Below are 25,015 nucleotides of genomic sequence, written 5' to 3'. Positions count from 1 at the left end.
CAGAATGTTAACTACTGGTGGCGGCTCGTTACGCACCACAGATTGATCGCCCTATAATTACCATTTCAGTTTAGATTACTTCTGCAGTATTCACCCATTATATTTTGAGAATTATTACAGCCATAGCAACATTTCTTTAAAAAATTTTTTAAAGGGATATTACATAAAACAAAATATGATATCACTATCTAAAAGAGGTACTATGGAGGCTGAGGAAGCTATTTACCAAATCAGATTTTCAGATTTGAATTTTGTGAGAGAGGCAGGAAGAAAAAAGTGCTTTCCAAAAGAAATAGCACTTTGTAAATTGTTTGCTTAAACTTTCACATTAGTCTAATCAAGATATGCATGCCCCAAACACAGTAATTTTGTCTCCAGATCTGAAACATCTTGCATCAGGTTCCTTTTTCAAAAAGCATTGTCTTAACCCAGCATCATCTGCTGCTTTCCTATGACTCTCAGAGGCATATTCTTGATATCACCTTTTGAAGAGGAATGAAGACATTGCTGACAAAGCACTCCAAGGCATCATATTTTAGTCTGTTCGAGCTTATATTTGGGATTCCATGCCATTTGGCTTTATTAGCTTTTCTCCTAATGGAAGACATATCTGTTTACACTTATCTTGCTTGACTGAAGATGAGCTGCCCTAAGAGGCAGCGGCTTTCTCACTTGTTTGCCTTTGCTAGCATTGTGAAAGATCAAAAATAGAACATAGAATATAATTAACTGAGATACATATGTACTATTAGGCCACTTGAAAGAACAAACTATGCAGGTTCTGCTTTCAAAGTAATAGGACCCTTGCTCTTCAGGTACAGAAAATAGCTTGGTGAATTACAGGCATATGATTCCTATAGATATATGCAGCTGCAGTGAAATAAAGATTGGCTTGATGCAACAACAGCCAAGCAAAATGCTTCCTATCCAAAAAAAAAAAAAAAAAATTCTTTCAAAGCCAATTATTAAAATATCCCTGAAACATGAGCACAAGGTTGTCCTAAAACAAAGTTGAGGCAGCACTGTTACATTGGCTGTACTGATGCAGTATTATAGGACTGGTGCCATGCCATGCCACTGCGGCCTTATATTAATCCTACTAGTAGTTCATCCAGGCTTTATGTGTCAGTACATAGAATTTGTGATGCTTACAAAATCTGTCACTGGCCACAACTCCAAGAAGGTCCTAGAATTTCAACCCTGTAAAGCTATTGCCAAGAATTTGTAGCACATCTTTTAATGTAGCATAGTTTATAAATCTTTTTCTTAGCAATAAATGCAAATTTGGGGGCTGGAAAGGTGAAAATCATAGTTTAGCATAAGGGTACTATGCACGTGGCATGCTATAGCAGAGAATCAATCCATATTGAACATATGATATTAGAATGAAAAAGAATGGGTATACATGTAGTTTGTTTCTGCGTTATTACTTTCACAAGAAACAACTTGATCTTCAGTTTTACACAGCTTGACTGCTGCTGTATTAACATGTGCCATACTAGCTTAACAAAAATGTGGCTGTAAAATTAATGTTCATAAATAAATGAATTATTATTAAAATTTGATACACATCACATAAAAGGGGAAGAGATGGAAGTGGTAGAAGAAATCGAAAATGATTCAATTATTATAGAAGGCATGCATTCTGGGATGCTGATTCAAATCTGTGTCAGATGATTCATTTGACTCAGATGTGACAAGTACTAAAATTGCTAGAGGTCACAAAGACTGTATAAACATCCATAAAGTTACATTAGCTCATATTGCAGTCTAATTTGCACATAATAAAAATAACTTTCCATCCAGGTTACTACATGAGGAGAGAGAGCAAGACAAAATTGTTTTTGGAAACTGATGTACTTTAAAAAGAAAAGCACCCTGCTGCCCTAATTAACAGCATCTCTGCACTGTACCCTTAAGCTGCTGCTCTCCTGTGCTGATGCTGGTTGGACTCTAACCTGGTTTAAGAAAATTCTGTCTGGATTGGGACACTTCAGCAGCAGCTTTCCAGGTGTTCAGTTGGGAGGGCACTGCAGCAGTTCCACTGCTGGTGTGCCATGCCAACTTTCTATTGCTATCTATTCTATCTTGGCAATTGCTTTTGTGTCCGTGGGCAAGTTTTTACTGGACATATGTATGTATGTGTGTCTGTGTATGGATAAAAAGTTAAATTAAATTTATGTGTACAAAGATGAAGCATCAAAATGTACATATATGCAGGCACAACAACCAATCACACAATACACAAAATCACCATTGTGTTAAATTTGCAGCTTTGGATCAAACTGAACATCAAAGCAATAGGCAGATGTAGCTGAAGAATATTTCCTTAATATTTTGAAGTCTAAAAGTCCCAGTACAGGTAGTTCTTGGGTTAAAAACACCTGGTTTAAGGATGACCATAGTTAAGAACGGAGCCTATTGTAGCAAAATTCAAGTTAAATACACAATGATTTGAGTTAAATACACCATGGTTTGAATGAATTATGCAATATTTATACAGTATTATACAATAATACTGTTCCAGCTTACATACAAATTTGACTTAAGGACAGACCTTGGGAACAGAACTTGTTCTTAAACTGGGGACTACCTGTATTTTCAAGTGATTTGTATTCTAGGAGACATTAGCCTTAAAAATTCCACTTGTACATTTAAAACATTTATTTCCTTTGTTAAAGTTGTTCTTTCCCCAACTTTATAAACAGCCTTGATTGTATGTATGCCTGATACTCTTCCATTGTTATGTCTTATCTTACCAAAGGCCAAGAGACTGCAGAATTATGCAAAAAGGCATGTACGTACCTTCCAAACACCTTGCAATCAAATAAGAACAGTGAAAAAACAGCAAGAAAAGTACAACGAAGAAAAGAGCAGGACATCCAGACCATAAACAAAGGAAAACTGGAAATTATTAATGGTATTCATAATCTATTAGACAAGAAACAGATACAGTAAATCTCTGAACAAAACCATACATCCTAAACTACACAAATATAGGCATGGATGGTCAATATGTTTTCTGCTGTACTGTTAATAACAGATTTTGTGAGTGATGAATTTAGAGAAAGGTGAATCTCAATTCTGTTTTCCAGTTTCTGTTCTACAAATTTAGAAAAAAAATAAACATTTGTTTATATTTTCATATGCATGCATTTCTCCTAAAAATGATAAATTTGTACATATTTTTCATAATGTACACACTTTTGGCAAGCAAATTTTCTTAATACAATGCATTTAATGCATGTGTTTTCCTAATAAATGTACATTTGTACTTGCTTTTCCTTAATATATGCTTTTTCGTACACATCCATAGTTGTCAACTAAAGTGCTAGCTTTGAAAAGTAAAGATTTCGGGGGCACATATAAATTTAGATCATCTATTGGTATAAGAAGGATCAGTAGGGTAACACAACATATACATTTAAATGGAATATATTTCTAATCCATCTGAAATTCTGGCATCTGTAGTAAAGATTAAATTTAGTGCCATGAGGAAAATTCTGCCATTTTTTCCTCTCAATTCTCATTATATTTATTTTTTTATTTTTTAAATTTTATTTATTATTAAATTTATATGCCGCCCATCTCCCCATTTAATAGAAGATCATTAGTGAACAGATTTCATTGCTCTTATATTGTCTTTTTTAAAAAATGAAATGATTAATTTTTCTTTTAAAGATTATAAAACAATTTAAATAGTAAATAAACGTAGACCTACACTAAAACAAACTAGATTTATTTGATGGTATAGATCAAAATAATACAATTACAAGTTAGGACATATAACTTCCTACTTGCTTACTGAAAATGCACAATATAATTTCTCTTCTAGATTAAAATTTAATGTTATATGTTGATAAACAGTCAACTAATCAATATTAATTAATATTATAGGTCTTTTCTAGTTATGACCTATTAATTTGACACATGATTTCCACATTTAGGAAAAGTGTCATGTACAGACAAGATCAGTCAAATGGCATGCCTCACTTTTTTTTAAACTTCCAATCAAGCTGTTGAGTGAGAGTGGTCTAATATTAGCCTCTAAGCACGTAATAATCAACCCACTGACGTCTACTGAGTTTAGCATAAGATTCTTCCCAGATTAGTCGAAAGGACACTTGATCATCTAATGGGTTCAGAATGTACTAAAACAAATGGCTCTAAACCATCCATTAATAAACGTAAAGTGGAGATTAACAGAAGACTTATCATCACAGACTGAAAGATCAGAGCAGTTAAGGGTATTATTTTAAAAAAAGAATAAATTTGAAAAAGATTACATGTGGAATGTTTTATAAGTCATTTAACTGAAGCAATAATTAATTGAAGCCATGTTTATGCAACTACTGTATCTCTTGACTGATTCCCAATATTCTATCTTGTTTCATTATGATCGCAATGCAGAAATGTAGAGGTGACATTGTGAAGATAACTCTGTTATTCCATGACTTTACTCCTACCCAGATAATATCCCTCCTACAATAACATCCCCATGAAGACCCACTAAGTAGTTTGCATTCACTGCTACAGGGAAGAGTAACCCATTGTGCTAAGGAATATGTTGTGGTAAGGGTGTAAAGTAACTTTCATTCCCAACATAGGGTCTCTTGATTTATAATAAGAGGTACAACTTATTCTTTATGTTTAATGTTCTACAAACTGTATGAATTTTCTTTCTACAAAAATCCTACCCTTCAGTACCACTACTAATGACATTCTAAACAAGTAACCACCAATCTGTTCTTCTGAAGTGGCCAAATTGATTAAAACCTTAAAGGTCACAAAAGCCCCAGGCACCGACTATATCCTACCTGAACTGGTTAAAACCAACTGTGCAAGGTGGGCCCCCTTCTTGCATCCCTTTTACTCACATTGGTAGACAGAACATATTCTCAAGGATTCAGGGCTGGCCCTCCCAAAATGCAAAAAAGGGAACAGAGAAGACCCAGCTAACTACAGAGCCATCAGTCTACTGAGTGTAAATAAACTATACACTAAATATCTGAATTAGAAGCTTCTAGACTGGTTGGAATCTGAAGGCATAATTGGACAAGAACATGCTGGATTCCAAGAAGGATCCTCCACCGTAGATCACATTTTTGTGCTGCACCATACATAAGCACTAGCACAAATTAAAATTTTCCCTCTATGTGGCCTTTCTTGACTTTAAGGCTAGATTTGATTCCATTTCATGAACGACCCTATGGGAAAGGCTTCAAAATTAAAATATTAACAAAACTTCTTTTCCTAATTGGGAAACTGCATTTAGATACCATTCCTAAAGTGAGATGTAGCCTGCATGTGTCTCTCTCTAGACCCATACTTATAAAGGAGCATGGCAGGGCTGTATACTGGCTCCATAGTATTCAGTTCCCGGGCTGATCACTTAAATGATCCTAATTTCCATGTTCCTAAAAATTCTGGATAAAGAATTACTCTTCTGTATTCAGCCACTTCAGCAGTAATTTAACACATTCCCATTGGACTTAGAAGGGCTTTGAAATCCATAATCCAATACAGCAAAGCAAATAAGCTGACCATAAGTTACCAAAAATCAAAAGGGTTGGTATTAGCAAGAAAACCAAAACAATGCAGTTGGATAATAAATAGGGAAAAAAATCAAATAGGTGTGTACCTTTAAATATTTGAAATATTTGGTCTTTCAAGCATAGGGGACTTGTTTCCCACATCAGGACCATATTGCCAAAACAACCTCAAAATCCTCAAGTTATTAAGAGGTTCTTTTATACCAAAGGATGGAACTAATTCCAGCAGCCTTAAAATTGTGGGAAGCTAAAGCCCTTGCTTGAATTCTGTATTATATGCAGGGAACATACTTGAGCCCATAAAAGGAGTGCTCCCAATGCAGTACTTAGGCTTGAGATGAGAACACCCAAAGAGTATGGTGCCTAGTCATGACATACTGCCTGCAGATTACTTTCTCCTTCAACAGCCTGGTAAATCAATTACATTTGGAAAATTGAGCATATCAGCTTCAAATCTAATGTATGAATTGAAGTTTTGCACAGGGCTAGTAAATAATACAGTGTATGGGACTAATGTAATTATGGATAGAGGGCAACACCTATCGCCTTTTAAAATCTCAGATGAGACCCAGAGTTCATGAGCAGGTTCTCCTATCATTTTTTAACATTACAAACAGATATAGGAGGTCCCAAATTATGTCATGACTAGGTGCTGGGCAAGGTGTGGCAACTGTAATTTTCCTTGATAGGGCAATCTAAAGTGAGAAGTTAAATTAGGATATAGCATATGAGAAAAAGATTCATCTTTTTTCCACAATGCTTTGATCCAAATCTAAATCAGGGTATCCTGACCTGCTTTTCATTTAACAGGACTGACAGGAATATGAGGGCTTTCATTTTACAGTGGGATTAAATCCTAATTAAACCATTTTAGTCTGGAAAAGGGCTGCAGCACACACTTGGCAAGTAGAATGTGGGCCTTTACACACAACCTACAGAAATATTTTGAAGCTACTTCGAAGTCATTTAAATATGTGGACCTAACTGCTTTTGCTATTACAACTTAAATGGTGGAGATAGAAGTGTTCTATGCATGCACCTGAGTATTTCTGAGGACACAATCTGACCTGAGCAATGATTAGTGAAATAGCTTTTATAACTATAACAGAAAGGAGATTTATTAGCAAGAAATATATTACAGGGATAGGCAAAGCCTAGCACTTAGCTAACTTCATCCTACCAAGAAGAAGTCCAAGAACACGTGCTCTGTATCCACCTGGGAAGAAAGGTGGAAGGAAATGTCCAATCTCTTGGACAAAGAGCAGGCAGAGTAAATCCTTAACTATCTAACTACACCCAGTGCCTCCTTGTGATCAATAATAAGGTGCTGAAGAGACAGTGACATTGGATTCACACCTCCAATGATAAGGACTGGAGATACATATGAAGAAAACATTTCCCCAACTCTTTAAACCAGATGTAGAATTAAGAAGCCTTTGGATCAGAGAACATGTACCTTCAACCCCAATTTTTGTTTTATACCTTAATCATTAAGTGCAACAGATATAACTAGAAACAATATCCTTTTTCTTTAGGTTTGCAGTGAGTTTGATGAGAGGCTTATTCTTCCAGTCATTTCAATGAAGTTTCTGTAAGTTTCCCAGACAATACCAATAAAATTGAAAAGACAATTTCATAGAACTAAACATATTTGCAAAACAATCTTATACATAAAAAGCAAATAGTATTAAAAATCACTGAACTATATACAAATATAGTAGAGTAATAATGCAATTTGGATAAAGGCAAGGAGTAACTTTTCTGATGTTGGGTAAAGTGTCTAGCTTTCAAGATACTCCTGTAAATATAACAGCTTGAGAAGCTTTAATACTGTGTCTAGGAGCAACTTCATTCTCTCTCTCTCTCTCTCATTTTTTTTAGTTTACAGCCATTAAAAAGCATAAGAAAAGAGGGGTGCAAATTGTCTTTTTTTAAAAGTACTTTATGATAAGTCCACTGACATAAGTAATATGCAGGAAGGTTTGTGCTTTGTAGGTTTTATCATGCCACTTTACAAGTTACTATATGAAACTGAATTGTTAATTTGTAGTTTTTATGTAAGTTTTTTAGAATGTTCTATGAATTTCCTCTATATTATAGTTCTCATATTTTAAAATATGAAGTGCAAAGGACTGAAGTTATCTGACTGGTCCAGTTCTGTTGATAGGGAACACTTACTAGGAATGTTGTGTGTTACCTTACTCTCCTTTTTTTTCCTTTTTTTGTGTGTGGGGGAGCGGGGACAGCAGAAAGATGTCAATTCCTGCACTGAATATCATGGTCCCAAAACACTAGTCTTCAGTTACTTATTGACTAGATATTCTGAAGCCCTGTGAGAAAGCACCAGGGCACTAAAACAGCTTGTAAGCTGGGAAGCAGAGATTGGTGTGCAATCAAGAAAACTAAGAAAACAACCAAGCTCAGAGAATACCAAGAATACAACAGATTGGTCCTGCCAATGGAAAACTGCCAACCCTTCAACTTAGACCAGACTAGGAAACCAAAATCATGCATGCAGATACTACTTGTATTATAAGGTTATAGTAACAGAATCTTGCAGTCTGAATGTGTTTCCACCCTCCCTCCCTTTATCTTTGTGAGAACTAAGAAGGGTCTTGTCTGGGATGCTTATTCAGGTTACAGTTCTGGCCTGGACTCAGTTTTCTTTTATCTGACCATTGTCTTGGTTGCGGCTCTTCCTCCTGTTCCTCAGGGTTATTCCTTCTTTCCACTATATTGACCTACTCACAAGCCCTAACAGCTCCAATATCTCAAGAAGCTGAAAAGCTAAGCTAGAAGAAAATGTACTCGCTCCTCAGTAGAATACTAATGGGGGTAACCATATTTGTGATGCTTCTGTGGGAGTGGTACAAAGCCCCATGTAGAAATACCCTGAGTCTTTTCAGCCCAGCAAATTCAACAGTTAAGCTACAATCATCAGGTTTGAATATTTTGTCAGAAACAAAATAAAATCAACTGTACCATAAAATCAAGTAGTTTTCCACAAAGTACATAAATTGGAGTTACTGTCATACAGTGGTTACTTATCCATTTTTCTATTATCTTATATAGATGTCTGTGACAGAGGACACATCTTGCTTTCAGATTCCTGTTAAATTTGCTGGATCTGTCTACTTCTTTGCAGAACAAAAAAAAAAGGTGGAAATAAAGACTGAAAGTAAACTATTAATATCACACAAAGTATCCATGCTCACAGTCTTCAGAACCTGCACAGCTCATGATTCCCTGTATTTGCCATATGGATAGACAGAGGATCCATCCATGTGGGCTATGCATGGGAGATGTGCTGGTTGCAAGAACGTGAATTAGTTGTACACATGACTAAAATGCATGTGCAAACACATCCTTTACTTATTCACTAAAAGGATACAGTAAAGTGTGTTCAGCAAAGGATAGGCAAACTAGCAAGAACATTAATAGGAATGCATATATACACAATCTATTGAATTTAAATTTATAGCTGTATTAAATAACTGTGAATAACATGGATTAGAGTGTTTAAAACTGTTACAGAGCAATATGTACTCTATGTGTCTACAGAAACTCCATGTAATTAAGTGTAATTGATTCTCATTTGAGCTAGCACTGGATCATGTGAAAAAGAAACACCTTTAACAAGCAGAACTACAATTCCAAATGCACTTTTCTAGAATTAAGTCCCATTTATTATAGATGGGCTTATGTCTAGGTACACATGCATAGTACTGCATACAGGAAGAAACTAGACTTCAGAATTTACTTTAGAGTAATAATGTACAGCAAAATATTCAAGTGCAAAAACAGAGAAATGCTTCTGTATAAAATATTTCAGGATCTTTGGAGTTTTGATAAAAATATTACAATTTTAAATGCAAGAATGTCCTCTAAAAATATTTGGAAGTGTTTGATAAGAGAAACAAATTGTTTTATGAGTAAAGAAAACTGCAAACAGCCATCATGTGCTTACAAGTTGAACTGTAGTTACAATTCAAGACAAATTGTAGTTACTCAAACCTTTTCTATCTTGTAAGGATTAATTCAGAAGGAAATCCAAATAGTGGACTCTGACTTCTGTGAAATATGAGGAGGATGTTGTTTCTTCTGCAAGAGTTGACCTTTCCCCTACTAAACTTCAGCTGTAGAGGCTGCAGCCCTGGCAATTTCACAGACCAAGTGAAAAGTCTTTGTTCCCAGCACTGTGAACTTTCCCCTACTAAACTTCACTTTCAGATAAAATGAGTCCTAAATCAGCAAGCTGACACAGCTTTTCTAACTGTGCATTGTATCTACCAAGCCTTATCTGTAGCAGAAAGTTGGACTATGAACTTACTTCTCTAGTTTTTGATGCTAAAGGCCAGTTACAGTAATTGCTTTTTATTGATGGCATCATGGTTTGAAAAAAATTAAATATAAAACTTCACTGTTCTAAGCAGGCCAAACTAGATATGACCAAACTATAAACTCAAAAAAACCCACAATTTGCAGATGTATATTTTTCCAGTCATTAATTTTAGTTGATCATTATAAGAAAGGTCATTTAGTTGATCATTCCATGAAAGAACATTTCTTAAAAAAAAAAAGCCAAAAACCTTCTATGCTTATACCCATTTGCATTAATAGCAGTTCATGCCCAACAGGCAGACTGAACAACTTTCTCTGCCAACAAGAAATTGCTGATGCTAATTTCTTTTTAAAAGATGAGACTACTGTTAAATCTTTTGATTACAGCTGCAGTCAATCATATATCTCCTAAAGTCTGTGAGACTTAAATTTTAAGCAGACATATTTTGCTGATGTCAAGTATGCCATGACAGAAACATAGAGTACAGATTCAAAAGTAAAGATAGACTGACAAGGCAAAACAGAGAGCAGGAACATCATCTGGTCCAGGAAAAGCACAGCAAGAAAGTAACAGAAGAGCACTTCTCATTCTAAATTCCTAGATAACAGTTTTCTACTGCACTATTATGTATATTTATATATACTGCACATATATACATATTCCCAAAGTATAGCCAAGCAAAGGTTGAAATCGTAAACAATGCTCCTTACATGCCTATTTATTTGCTAGCTTTTGCTTAATATCCAGATTAAGAATTCTGCATCTCTAAAACTTGCCATTTTACAATACTTTAGACCAGTGTTTCTCAACCTCAACAACTTTAAGATGGGCAGACTTTGACTCCTAGAATTCCCCAGCTAGTGTGCTGGCTAAAATACAGTTTTAGACAGTCTTGTTACCCTTCTCCATTTTCTAAAATCTTTTCTGCCAGCCTATTACAGCAAATAATTGCTGTGCTAATCATTCTTTTAAAAGCCTCATAGAAGTTTTGAATTGCCTTATGAAATGTTTTGAAGCTTTTCATGAGGCGGCAGGGGGGTGGGGGGAGGAAGCCAAAAAATAAATATTACAAGGATAGGTAGAAACGAAGGGGATCTTTGGAAGGTAGAGAATGACTAGAAAATAAACGGAGTTTAGGATCAGCGCGTATTTATTCTTGCCCTGACTGGCGCTGGTTATCCTTAGGGCTCTATTTAGAATATTTTAAGGGGAAAGATAATGTTGCAGGAGACCGCTGAAGAAGGTATTTTTTGGAAGGCAGTGAACTTCTTGTTATTCAATAACGTGAACTTCCCGCGCCTGGCTCCCCTCCCCAGGCAGGCCTGGCGTGACTGCCTCCCGCTTCCCCGCCTCGGGGTGTTCTCGCCGTTCTTGGAAAAAGCGGTACAACCCCCAACCCTCCCCCTCACCTCCCCTCAGGAATCGGGCCAAGTTGGTTATGCTTCCAGCTGCCGAGTTCCGCCTGCTGTCAAGATCCCACGGCGGAGACAACCATCTGATTGGTTCCACCCAGAAGCGAATTTTAATTAGAACAACCAATAAGAGGTCGAGTACAACCCCACGCTCCATTCTTTCCCCCCGCCCGCGTGATCGTCGTTTGGTGATTCTCAAAGCGGGGGGGGGGGAGAGAGGGGGAACGAGAGGAACGTGCTATTCAGAGCGTCGTAAAGGAGATAATTTAGTTTAAAAGACGTAGTTTTTCGCGTGTTATATCCGAAAGGTGGGGAAAAGGCTGAAGGACAGCGCGGTCTTATTGGACGCGGCAGAGACACACCTCCTAACTTATACCTCCCCGTCCCTCCTTCTAAGGCGCTTGGATCTGTTGAAGTAAGGGTCACCCTCCAGGGGGCAAAGTGATGGAGTTCGGTCTTCATTTTTGTCCTTTTCTGACAGTTAGCTATAAGGGGGCGTGGCTTACACCTCGACTTTCTTCCATTTCTGACAGTTAGCCCCTTCGGGGCGTGACTTAATTCGAAGCCCCGCCCCGGAGGGAGGTCCCGCACTAGTAAATAGGGGTCGCACGTGCAGGGCGCCAGTCACAGGCTTTAAGGCGAGTGGGTTGTGACAGTGACGCCTTCAGTCTTGTCCGCAGCCGCAATGAAGGCAGCCCGGATTGCCCTGCGAAACGCGGCTCCTTTGGCTGCTGCGGGTGGTGCCATCAGCGGGGCTGGGGTAACCAGAGAGGTGGAACATTTTTCGCGTTACTCTCCGTCGCCGCTTTCTATCAAGCAGTTCCTGGATTTCGGTGAGGGGCGCGAATGGGGGTGTAGGAAGAGAGACCTCTGCTGGATGCTGTAGGTCAGCCTTCCCCGCCCTGGAGGGCTCCAGATGTGATGGACTGTACCTCTTTGCCAGCTGGGAATTTGGGGAATTGTAGTCCAACACATCTGTCAGGGACTGCGTTTGGGAAGGCAGGTGTCAGTGCTGTCCCACATGAGATGCTTTGAAGTGAGGACGATTTAGAGGTTGTAGGCTCTTGCTTGAGAAAGGAGAATAGGGGCCATGAGTGAGGAGCAGTGCACAATTTGGATTTCTCCCCATTTGGGGGGCTTCCAAAGTTGGAGAATCCTCTACCAGAGAATGATGGGAATGAGAATAGTTTGCATTTGAATAGGTTGGGACGGTGTTGGGATGCTCTCAGAGTGGCTGTATGGGGAAGACAGAATTGTCTCAGTCTTTGGATGCTTCACATCCATTTAAAGTTCATTATAGCTAAAGCCCAACAATCTAAAGTCACCTTTGAGATAAGACATTCATTCTGGGATCAGTTTCTATGGATTAGAGTCTGCCTTTGCAGATGGCATAAATCTGATCTGATGCAATTCAAATATCTGATGACATAAGCTCTAGTCCATAGTTCCTGTCCTTTATACTGCATTCTAATGTGCAACTGACAAAGTTAACTTGACTGTACTGGGACCTGCTTTTGAGCAACATTGCACTGCTGCTTTATTTCTTCATCTTTCTCGTGCCCTTGTATTCTAGCTAAGTTTCCATGGCCTTTTTTTTTTCTATCATTTTTTAGGAGAGAGCCTGTTGAGCATCTTCGTGCGACTTATTTTTACAACTTTGTTGTGCAACAATTTTGCTTTTATTAAAGAACAAGGATGTAGGAACGTATCTTGATTTGTGAGATTTCCTAAATCTTATGGTAGTTGGGCAATGAACTGAAGTTTTAAACAAGATGGTATGTCCACATTTTTTCCATATGCTGTTCTTTCCATGCAGTATGATGCTTATTAAATTGTTATGGAAATAATGTGACACATCTGGTATTTTTGTTTTGGTTACTGTTAGATGGTGTATCTAAAATGTAAATTTTTAGATACACAGCTATTTTACTTTTCTGACTCAGTGAAATTGTGTCTGTGACAAAGTTTTAAAAAGGTTCCAAAGAAGTAAGGCATATTTTAATTGTGTTTTATAAACAAATATTTGTAGGAATCTTTATAATCTCTCATTGTGTTAATGGCTTTAGTTTCTTCCCTAATTCTTCAGTCCAAATGGTTTATTTATTACGAAGTATATAAATTGGTTTTTGGCTGTTTTGCCAGTTTTGTTTAACTGAACTTTTAAAAAGTCAGCATTCTTCAGTGTATTACTGAATTCCTGCTTCTTGTAATATGCAAGGGTAGTCTTTGTCAAAATTGTTGATACTATATTCAACTATCGACCTTTGAAATGCCAGCCTGTTATAATAACAAAAGTGAGTTAAGTACCTGTGATTGTTTAATTGGTATGTATATATAGCTTGTTTTATATGACTTGACCAAACCTATGTCATTTCATTGGTTAGGAATACTTGACTTTCATTTAGGTGTAGCTGTTTTCTAAAGAAGTGTATGATCCTACTTTTGAAATGCTAGAGGCATTTTAAAACTACATATTCCTAATAATGAATGTAATTTTTAAATTAAAATGCCCCATATAAACCCATTCACATGTAAGAGTTTATTAATACAACTCAGATGCAATGCATATATGGTACTCTTTTTTTCTTTGCATTTTAAACCAAGAAATGTTGATTACCAGTACTATAATTTACAGCTGATTTGGGTTTGGATAACCCATATGGCAATCATGTTCCATGCAAATGCATCTGTAATACTGACATTGCTATAACCAGAGCTATCTCATCTGGACTGTAGAAATCTCAGATGGCATCAAACAAGCAGAAAACTTGTAAACCTTTGTTACCATGTAGTGGTCATCCAGATTTTTGTAGCCCTATTATAAGCAAATGTAGATTCTAAGAATAATATATCAGATTGTCTTAGATTGGTTAGTGTAGACATTCCTTTAGTATTTAAAAAAGACTCCCTATAAGTTCCTACAACATTCTTCACTTGTATTATTAATGGAGCTATTTGTGTGTAATATTAATATGATAGGAAGTTTATTGAAACTGTTCTAGTGTGTTACACTGAAAATATTTTAAATTATCTGTCTTTTTTATAGGTTCAACAAATGCATGTGAAAGAACCTCGTTCTCATTCCTTCGGCATGAGCTTCCTGTACGGCTAGCAAATATTTTGAAAGAAATTGATCTCCTTCCTAGTCCGTTATTGGGTACAACTTCAGTACAATTGGTAAAGAGTTGGTAAGTAGCAAATTTTGCAATATACTTCAGTTACTACACTTTAGTCATCTTATACTACTTTTGTAATCAACAAGTACAAGAAAGATTATATGTATTGACATTAGGATTTAGACAACATGTTCATAGTGGACTGATAGGAGTACCTATCAGGTACCTACTGTATATATCCATATAGGCACTATTTTTGATTTCCAAAATCTCACAATCTCATCTTGCAAATGTCCTCATCGTGCTCTTCAGTAAACCCCCTGACTAGACTCCTGCTTCCTTCAGCTGGCCAATAGCAAAGTGCTAAGGTAGTATTACCAATGGTGTCCTGCCTCCCATCCTCAGTCTCTTCTCACAGCACTCATTTTCAGACCAAGGAAGAAATAAACTGCCCATAGGGAGATTGGGAGGGCAGGGGAAATTCTCCCTTTCACATCAACTGGGAAGGATGAGGAGTTAATAATAAGGTCCAACAGTGCAGCCTTGATTTCAGTAGAGAACTCTGAAAATGAAGCAGGAGTTCTACATCATAGGAAACCACCTGTCCCGCTGCTTCAAAGCAAACACTGCAATTTTTTTTCCTACTTTTTCTGGAGGGGCAACTCAGCCATAAATTGATTGGTTCAACTTGCAAAAAGTTCTGCAAGCCCCACACAGCATTATGGAAATATGGGGTGTGACATTGATCTTGGATCAGCACAGTCTTGAATATGAAAAGGGCCTATGTCAGTAGGTAATAAAATAGCAAGTCCTGGAAGCCCTGTTATGTCATTTTGTAATCTCTGCAGCTGTTTGCTGAATAAGTAGAAAGGCACTAATGTCTCTTATGTATATCTTTATGTGTAGTAAAAATCATAATAGATTATGGCATTGGTCATATCAAGATAAAGAAGCAAAGGTAGATTTTGTTATAGCTGATGTATCTTAGTTCAGACTTACTGGCAATTCTAAAACGCTGACTTGAATAAGATTGCATACCAAATGCTACAAAATATGCATTAAAAACTTTCAATGGGTGATGAAAGGAGAAGAGATATGTATGAGGTGCTAAATTTTATAGGGAAAATACTTAAAATGTTGATTTAAGTACTCAAAACATTGATTTAAGCAAGGGAGTTTGGTGTTATTTTTCCACATTTATACATAATCAAGGTCCTTCTATTTGCTCCTAGCTTGTCTAGTTTTTGAGGTTACTGAGTTAGTAAATTGTTAACATTACTTATCCTTTTATGTGCAAGAAAGTTTTCTCTGAACTGGGTTTTGTTTTGGGGTTTTTTGTGCCTTCAAGCCAGTTTTTGATTCCTGGTGACTCCCTGGACAAGTCCCTGCAGTTTTCTTGGCAAGATTTTGGAAGTGGTTTGCCATTGCCTCCTTTCTAGGGCTGAGAGAGAATGACTGGCCCAAGGTCACCCAGCTGGCTCTGTGCCTAAGGCACGGTCTCCTGGTTTTTAGCCCAGTTCCTTAAACTCTACACTAAACTGGCTCTCTGTACTGAAAGCTTAATATTTACATCACTTATGCTCTTTACAGGTATGTTCAAAGCCTACTGGAACTAGTGGAATTCCAAGATAAAAAAATAGATGACCACAAAGTTCTGTCAGAGTACGTTCCTCTCTATTGTCTTTTTTCAGCAGCTTATTCTATTTTAAGTAATGGCTGGCCAACCTTGGATGATTCATCTAACTTGAAACCTAAAGCTTAGACAAATAACTGAATTACAATAAGATAATGTTGTAGAGACATAACTGATATCTGATATAGCAAAAAGTGACACTTTGAAATAAAACATGTCAACAATAAGTTATGAAGTTTCAGAATAATATTCATATCAATCATATGATGTATAAACTAATACATACGTTTACATTTCTTTTTACTTCTATTGTATCTTTTGTATAACAAAGTGTTTACTGCTATCTAATGGCTGAGATTAGTAAGGAAGTATATTTGTTTACTACAATTTTGGTTTTCAGAGTTTCTTATGTAGGTAAATGAGTTCTCTGTTCTTCCCAGTTTTATAGATGCCATTGTTAAAGTCCGAAACAGACATCATGATGTAGTGCCTGTGATGGCACAAGGGGTCCTAGAATACAGAGATTCATCTAAAATGGACCAATTCATCAATCAAAATATTCAGTATTTCTTGGATCGATTTTACATGAACAGGATATCTATTCGGATGTTAATAAACCAGCACAGTAAGTTGCATTTTTATTCCTTTGACAAACCAACTTTTAAAGGATATTGAGAGTAATTTGGGGGAAAAAAAACTTTCTTCAATTTTATGTCTTTATTTCAACAGCACTTATATTTGATAACAATAACAATGTGGGTAACCCACGGCATATTGGATGCATTGATCCTTGCTGTGATGTTGTGGATCTGGTGCATGGTATGTATAAAAATGAAAGCATTACTCATAATTATCATATAATTTGATCTGTAAACAGTGGGTCATACATTGTGCTAAACGATGAATATGGTTTATTGGTTTTTGGCTTAGCATGTTATTTGATCCCAAATATGGTGCTTAGGGCCATGGGTATATCAGACTATGATGGCTTGCTAAAAAATCATGGCTTAGAATTAAATGCGAATGCAGTGAATCTGTTTTTCTAGGGAGCACAAGAGGTTTGAAAAGGTGTAAGAAGAGTTAGCCTTCTCAGTGCAAAAACTATCAATATTTCATTGGTTTCAACAGCAGTGCTGCCAAGTTACTCATTAATTGGATGAATTGACTTAACATAATTAGTTGATCCTGCAGGCTAAATAAAATATTGTTTATTTAGCCAATATCTGGATGTTGCATATCTAGGCTACAATATTAGACCTGTTGATTTCTGTGATACAAGTGTGTATAATTAGTTCAGAAATAGGAACATTATGGTGAAGTCTTACGTTCATTTATATGGTAGTAAGTCCTGTTCAGTTCTCTGAGATTTATTTTTGAACATACATAATGTCCACATAAAAACACCAGGGTAGTTAATCAGAACTTTGCAGATGGCTGCCATCAGTGCACTAATGACACGCAGCTCTGCTGTGCTCACCCATATGATTCCAAGGAAGCAATCAGTTCCTTTGAATGTTGCCTGATTTCAATAATGGTCTGGATAAGGGAGAACAAGCTTAAATTAAATCCAAGGAAGGCAGAGATGTTCTCGGTAACAAGAACATTGGACTTGGAGATTGAGGTGAAGCCTGTTTCGAATGCGATTGCACAACTCCAGAAAGAACAAGGTTGTAGGTTAGCAGTGATTTTTGACACCAGATATGCAAGTGGTGGCTGTGATGAGCACATATCCACAACTGTGGCCAATATACTAATTATAATATTCCTTAAGCTCATCAGAATTGGCAACAATTAGCCATGCCTTGGTTACAAACGTCTTGTCCAATGCAGTGGGGCTACTCTTGAAACTGTAGTTGGGTGGAAAGGAAGTGATTTAGTTGCAGATCAGTGCAAAGTACAGGAATTGTGTGGTGGCCTCTATTGAGACCTATGCAGATGCTGCCCATTGCCTCCCAAGTGTGATTTTAAGTTGTTGGTGTTGTTCTTTAAAGTCCTAAGTGGCATAGAGCCTGAGAATCTGAAAAGCTGCCTCTCCTGCAGTGAACCTGCCCCATTATTTAGATCAGCAGGAATGGCTTTTTCTGAAGATGTTGCTGCTGTCAGAAACTCAGCCGTCTGGTATGTGGGAGAAGGGCTTCTTATCCATGACATTCAGGATATGGGATGCTCTCCCTAAGGAGATGCATGTGGTCCCATACCCCCAGTGTTTAAGAAATACTTTAGTTGTTAAGTTTAATGGTACTGATTTTGATTTAACGTACTGCATTTCTTATTGTGTTCTTTATGCTGTATTTTATTTTGTAAGCCACCTTTTGAGTGCTTACATAAGCAGAAAGGTAGTTATAAATGTAATATTTCATAAAAGGAATATATCTTTATAGAGAAATCTTAATCTGTTTCAATAGTGTTCTATGCCCATATTGGATTTGCTGACAGCAATAAACGAATTGCTGTAAATATAGAAAACGTACACAGATAATTTCATGCAATAGTACTATATAATACTGAGTTGTCTGATGTTTAGAAAATAATACTATAACATAAAAGTTGTTTAATCTTGTTCTTAAAAATAAATTTTAGATGCTTTCCAGAGTTCCCAGATGCTTTGTGATCAATACTATTTCGCTTCTCCAGAGTTAAAGCTTATTCAAATAAATGGTAAGATTTATTTTTCTTTCTGACTATACTGGTCTAGTTCTGAAAGCTTTTCGCTTTCAATAATCCTTGCTGCTGTTTCTCTTATCTTCAGTAAACATATCCTAGAATTGCAAGCTAGTCACATTTTCCCTACAGATAATGCTTACATATGCACAGTTGCATTCATTCACTTATGCAGCACTGTGCCAAATAGAGAAGGACCTTGACATGTAATTGTGTAATATTTGGTTTCAGGGTGTATTAAAAGAAAAGGGTAAATTCACTGCAATAATCCAAGAATGTTTTATCACGAAAGAAAGACCAGATGAGTTCCCCAGATTCTGTGCAGGCAGATTATAGGGAAAGGTGTAATATTAAAATCTATACTCTATTCAGTTAAAGCTTTGCAAAACTAGTCAGACTTAAAGTGCTAGAAAATAAAAGATGATATATCTCAGAATGCAATGTGGAATGTGCAGATCTCATTGAAAACTTGCTTTTCATCCATAATGATAATTGTTTGGGATAAAATGTCAGTAATAAAACCATTGAAAGGGATTATATGCTGTATTTTTTTTTTTTAGGAAAAGCAGCTGGACAGCCTATTCACATAGTATATGTACCTTCTCACCTCTTTCACATGCTGTTTGAACTTTTCAAGGTTTGTATTTGTAATTTTAACATCTGTATTTTAAGTATGCATTAGGACAATGATAGATAACCTGTCCCAGATTTAGCTGAAATATTATTTCCAGCATCTGCACAAAGCATACCAAAATAAGGGATGTTAGAAATTCTGGCAACAACCGGGTTCCTACAGGATACCACCCTTCCCAACATAGCATCCCAGTAGTAATCAAAACAGAAGGACTGACGGCTAAAGCCAAAGTGGCTCTTTCAGAGCATTGAAAATGGGCTCCTGACAAGGACGAGAATGCATGAAGATGCACAGAAAAATGGAAAGAAGTCATCACCACCTTTGAGTCTCTCTTAATACGATATTCTTCTTGTTAATATGATGGCAAAGAACTGTTACTTCATTAGTTAAGCATGTATGCAGTTTGTTTTCCTTGTCAAAAGCAAATTCCTATTTCAATAGGATAGGGAAAAGTTTAATAATATTTTAAAACCTTTACAAACTAAATTAAATTCATCTTAATTTCTGCGTAGAATGCAATGAGAGCAACAGTTGAATACCAGGAAAAAAAACCTTCCCTTGATCCTGTTGAGGTGACTGTTGTACTTGGAAAAGAAGACCTGTCTATTAAGGTACTTATTACACTTTATCTGAGAATTCAGCAGGTGCAGTAAACAATTTGTTCACTGTTGGAGAGGCCTATTGATTTAAGCAGGCTTAGTATGGAATAAATAGATGGGTTGTGGATTGCAGCCACTTATAAATAGGCAAACAATCTTCAGCCAAATACTATTTTGGCAGAGGTTGTTTTTTTTAAATGTGCAAATCTATGCAAAAAGAATCATTAGAAAATATGACTGTTTCAGCTACAAACAATTCAATTGTGTGGCTATTTTTAATGTCTCTAACTAGATTTCTGACAGAGGTGGTGGTGTTCCAGTGAGGAAAATAGAAAGCCTCTTCAGCTATACATATTCTACAGCACCGAAGCCTGCAGTAGATGGCAGCAATTCTACTCCTTTGGTAAGAGACAAAGCCATAAGACTTACACTGCATGAGGTCAGTTAGGCTACTGATGCTCTTTGCCCTTGGCATTATTTTATAGACCCAGGGACAAGTGAGACACAAGGAAGGCTTCCAGATGGGAAGGTTGTATCAAACGACTGCATTGTTCCTTACAGTGATCACTAGTATTTCCAAGAGAACCTTCTCATTGAGAATGAAACTGTATACAAGCTACATATTCGTGAAGCTAGGGGGTCTCCCATAACTGGATGCTCTGCCATATATAAGTGCCTTCCAGGTTGGGGGTTGACGTCATGAGTTCTAACCTAACCATTTCCATGAGATCTTGGTATCTGTGATTATGGGGCTTCTATGGGGAGGGAATATTCTGTCCTAAGAGCACCTATCTGCATTTTAAAAGACAGCCCATTCAGATATGCTATGTGCAGAAGAAATTAAATCCGACTACTACAGCATAGCTATTAAAATGCAAAACCAGAAACAGTCCCTGTGTATTTTCTTCTCAACATTGTTATATTATCCGTAGAGTACTTATTCAGTAAATGTTTAAAATTAAAATTGTCTCAGTTCTCCTTGTATGAGGGATAGGATTTTCATTCACACCTTTAACCACTAGGCTACCTGAATTGAACACAGCTTAAACTAGGAGGAAAAAAATATCATTTCAATTAATAAAAAAACTTTATTTCTTTTTAGGCTGGATTTGGTTATGGATTACCAATTTCTCGTCTTTATGCTAAATACTTTCATGGAGACCTTAGTTTGTGTTCTATTTCGGGTTATGGAACAGATGCTATTATCCACTTAAAGGTATGCTCTGCACTTTTCTTCTTTCAACTAGTCACTTGTGCATTGTCCTTTTTAAGATAGTAAATTGCCTTTATTTATAGTTCATGTAATATTATTTCAGTGGGCTTTGGCAGAGTAGACTTTTTTATTCTGTTGAAATGGATGGTTGCAAATGTTTTATTCTGAATCATATTAGTTGTTGGATTATAAGATATTTGATACAGAATTATGCTGGTCTATGACCAAGATTTGACTTGACTCTGTATAGAAAGCAGAGTATACTTTAGATAATAAATACCCAGACTCTGCTTAATAAACAAAATTCCATTTCATAAATGTAATTTGGCTTTTTTAACATGAAAAAATGAATGAGGCCTCTTAAAGCAGCTACTAAAAAATACCACATACATGTTTATTTTATCAGCTATGCTGGCTGGAAGAATGAAAAAATGTACAAAGTCTGGCAAAATGTGAAAACATTACAAGAATTTTTAAACTAGCAGAATTTCTCATGATTTAATCAAACTTCCCCTTGTAAATATGCATGCAAATAGTGGCAAAATAATATTTTTACCTCTAAACAGTAACAAGAGTGTCTAACTGTTTTAATCTGTATTTTTAACTCTCCAGGCCCTTTCTACAGAATCTGTAGAAAAACTTCCCGTTTTCAATAAATCTGCTTGTAAACATTACCAAACCTCTGTAGAAGCAGATGACTGGTGTGTTCCTAAGCAAAAAATAAGAAATGTATCAAGGCAGAGCGCTGTTGCATGAAGAATACACTTGCCCAACACATTGAAATGGGATCAAACCAAAGTTTCAGCTGGGATTAATGAAACAAAGTACTTGAGGTCACTCCTGTTCAATGCAAGGACTTAAGTGAGATGGAAGAAATGTTGAATGGAATGCTACAACACAATTTATAAATGCTGTGTTAGTACTGCAGTTTGTACAACATAGACTATTAGGATTATCAAATGGATAGGATAATGTACATATTGGCCTTTTTGGAATTTAGATTAACACTCCAAAATTCTAATGTTTTCAGATTCCTATGCTATGTTTTGCTATGTTCAAAAAATGATACGTCTTGTCTGAATATCAACACACAATACTAATTTTCTTCTCAGCCAAGTCACTTTAAATCTCTTTGCACGTCACACTTATAGCCTGTGAGAAAGTCTAGCTGAACAGATTGTGGTAACATGTCTTTGTTACATACAATAGTCTTATAAATTGCTGACATATGGTATAATGGTGAACTCCAAATAGTTAACATTACTTGAATTCCCACAAATTGCTATATTTGTGGATAGTATCTTTCTGTTGTTTTCCTAAATACTGAGATTTGGATATGAATGGGAAATAATCTGAAAATATTAAGAAAGTAATGAGTATGTATTGTGAAAGTAAATGTTGACCATAAAAAATTAGCAGTATGGCTTCTAGCTATCTGTAGTGAGGGAAACAGAAAACCATAAAGGATTTTCAAAGGAATTGAAATGGATGGGATTTAGTTCCACCTTTAATATAATTGAGTAGGATATGAGGCTATAAGTAAAAAGAGGCAACTTTTTTGAATGGTATTATTTATGCAACCATCAAACTGGAAAGATTTCAGAATATGGATTTAGGTTGTGTTTGATACATTAATCTGACAGCCTCCTTCTGTACTTCAACATATAAAATGCAACTTTAAAATGCATGTATAATTTATTGGAGGCCTTTTATATGAGTATAATGATAAATAGACTGTGGAGGATATAATACCTGAATTTTTTAAAGAATTTAGGAAATACATTAACTGGGACACAAGAGAAATAATACATTATCCATGCAGCAGCAAGGAGTGACACTGGTAGAATATTTTTATTTTGTGAAGAACAGATTGAGAGAATATTCCATTGCAAAGAACCGATGCTTCTTAAGACTGGGAGTCTGTTAAGGGCCCAGCTAGTGCCAGTATAGGTTAGCCTGCCTTTTTCTTTAAGGCAGAGATGCTAAAGAGCTAATCCTAATGCATGTTTAAAGGATCACTGTGACAATTCCGCACCCATGCTTATCTATGGCAGTTTCACCGCTGCCTGCGTATTTGCTAATGTCCACTTTTGCATGGACTCAGATTCCGGTGAATAGGTAATCCCACCCATGTGAGGCTATCACGTGCAGTTGGTACAGTGTACCAGCAAAGGCTTAGCAGTTAACACTGATGAAATATTGAATGCTTGTTTCTGCTGAAGTGCTTGGAAAATACTGAATGTTACGTTAACTATTTTTAGAGCCTAATCATGAAAAAGAAGTCTAGTTGTTATGCTAATTGCAAGTGCATATTTGGCAGTCAGATTGTAGTAAAGGTACTCCTGGTGAGGTATTTATGGACTGCTTGAGCACTCCATTGTGGGCGTATCACAGTGGCATCATTGGTAATAGCAGCGTTAATTCAGATTTTAATAAAAAATCTTTGGTTCTTACAATAAAACTTGTTGCTATGATACACTTGCGCACTTTGACCTCATACAGTACATAACGTAAAGAGTTGATTTGCTAATGTTTTAAATGAACACAGTCAATCCATGCACTGTCTCTACAAAGTTACTAAAGGTGCTATCTTTCTGCTATCACAGTCTGTAATTCCAAGTTACTGAATATTTTGAAAGAATACTTGCTGATGTATCAGGCTGGAACAAATATGAGCCTAAGTACACTTAACAAAAATACTTTTCTGAGCACAATAACGTTTTGATGCTGTTTTGCCAAAAGTCTGCACAGAATGTAAGAAACCTAAGTGGATTATAATTTTAGAGTGAATCATTTCTGCCACAATTTATGTTCTGGGTCAGGTGACTTGAAATACACTACAAGATTTATAATAAAATGTATTTTTTAAAATATTGCTGGACTCGGTTTTTCATAAATTTTATATATGTGTATATCAGCTATGCTGTTTATGAAATGTATTTATTCGGTCTATTCCATTTTTGCCCTAACACTATGACTGTTGCTCTGACATTTCTGCTGGAGCCTATTAACATTGTCATCACTTCCCTTTAGTGATCTTTGGAAGCAAAATAGGACAACACCCGTTTCCTCAGCTGTGACTTATGTACTTAAGTCAGATTTTGGGATACAAAGACATTATGCTTGCTGGTATTTGCATGATGACATCACAGTGTATGTGTCATTTTAGCACAATTGAGGTTTTCTGTGGGTGCTGTTGAGCAATGGGGGAAATCGCATTGTCCTTTTTGGCTGCTGCTCAGCAGGTTTATTGTGATGTGACATCTACCCCTATTCCCAATGTGTCACATGTGAGAAGAATAAAAGGAATGTCAAAAAAGTTCATTGTGGATTTTGAGAAAGAACAAAAAATCTTGACACTTGATAGAGAAATGCTCTAATTTTGCTTGGGCTACAGGTTTGGAGTTTTGTTTTAAAAAATACAAGATTCCCCCAAGTTCTTTTGAGTTTCCAAGAATTGATTCCAATGGATGTTGGGCATCTGCAGCTGTTCACACTTGCACAAGTAGCTTTTGTGTTATTAAGTGCAAGACTTTATTCTTTACTGTGCAATTGTTTGTCTGCAATCTTTCAAGGAACCTTGTTTCTTAAAAGTTTTCATGGCATGTCGCATTGTAGCATAAACATTGTTGCATAAAGTAAAACCTAGGTAGCCAGTTTAGAAGGGGATACATAATCCTTGGGTAAATGCCTACGTATATCCACTAATATTGCTAGCCTAAAGTTAAGATGAATTTTAACTCAGTGGAATATTTACAGGAATATTTCCTGTATCCAGGTAGGAAAAAGGCGTTTAGGATATTCAACAGTAAGGATTGTTTGCATTGTTTTTGATCCAAAAGGAACAAAAGTT

The 25,015-nt window shown here is 36.4% G+C and overlaps 2 protein-coding genes across 4 annotated transcripts in view; one reads left to right on the top strand and one right to left on the bottom strand.

Annotated features, from left to right (window-relative positions):
- The window catches only part of DYNC1I1 (dynein cytoplasmic 1 intermediate chain 1), a 231,435-nt gene extending 219,952 nt beyond the window's left edge, over nt 1-11,483 (bottom strand). For all 3 annotated transcript variants that reach the window (XM_088150610.1, XM_088150611.1, XM_088150613.1), the window contains exon 1: nt 11,304-11,483. The gene's annotated coding sequence lies outside the window, so the exon portion shown is untranslated. The remainder of the gene's footprint in view (nt 1-11,303) is intronic.
- A 444-nt stretch (nt 11,484-11,927) lies between these two features.
- On the top strand, nt 11,928-24,035 carry PDK4 (pyruvate dehydrogenase kinase 4). Its single transcript, XM_007425106.4, has 11 exons — nt 11,928-12,139; nt 14,353-14,494; nt 16,013-16,084; nt 16,496-16,680; nt 16,785-16,874; nt 18,636-18,713; nt 19,277-19,353; nt 19,863-19,961; nt 20,242-20,352; nt 21,052-21,165; nt 21,775-24,035. The coding sequence occupies exons 1-11, from the start codon at nt 11,992-11,994 to the stop codon at nt 21,916-21,918; spliced, it is 1,260 nt and encodes a 419-aa protein (XP_007425168.1). The 5' UTR covers nt 11,928-11,991; the 3' UTR covers nt 21,919-24,035.
- The last annotated feature ends 980 nt before the right edge of the window (nt 24,036-25,015 follow it).

The sequence above is a fragment of the Python bivittatus genome, unplaced genomic scaffold, assembly GCF_059951505.1.
Source record: "Python bivittatus isolate LINGU-HERP-01145 unplaced genomic scaffold, Pbiv_v1 ctg000610_np1212, whole genome shotgun sequence".
In the NCBI taxonomy this organism is placed as follows: Eukaryota; Metazoa; Chordata; class Lepidosauria; order Squamata; family Pythonidae; genus Python; species Python bivittatus.
The sequence above is the reverse complement of the archived record's forward strand: the minus strand, read 5'-3'. Positions and strand labels throughout refer to the sequence as shown.

Coding starts and splice junctions, on each gene's coding strand:
- PDK4 (XM_007425106.4), top strand. CDS start 11,992: ATGAAGGCAGCCCGGATTGCCCTGCGAAACGCGGCTCCTTTGGCTGCT. Junction 18,714..19,276: donor AAAGCTTATTCAAATAAATG/GTAAGATTTATT, acceptor TTTTTTTTTTAG/GAAAAGCAGCTGGACAGCCT. Junction 21,166..21,774: donor ATGCTATTATCCACTTAAAG/GTATGCTCTGCA, acceptor TTAACTCTCCAG/GCCCTTTCTACAGAATCTGT.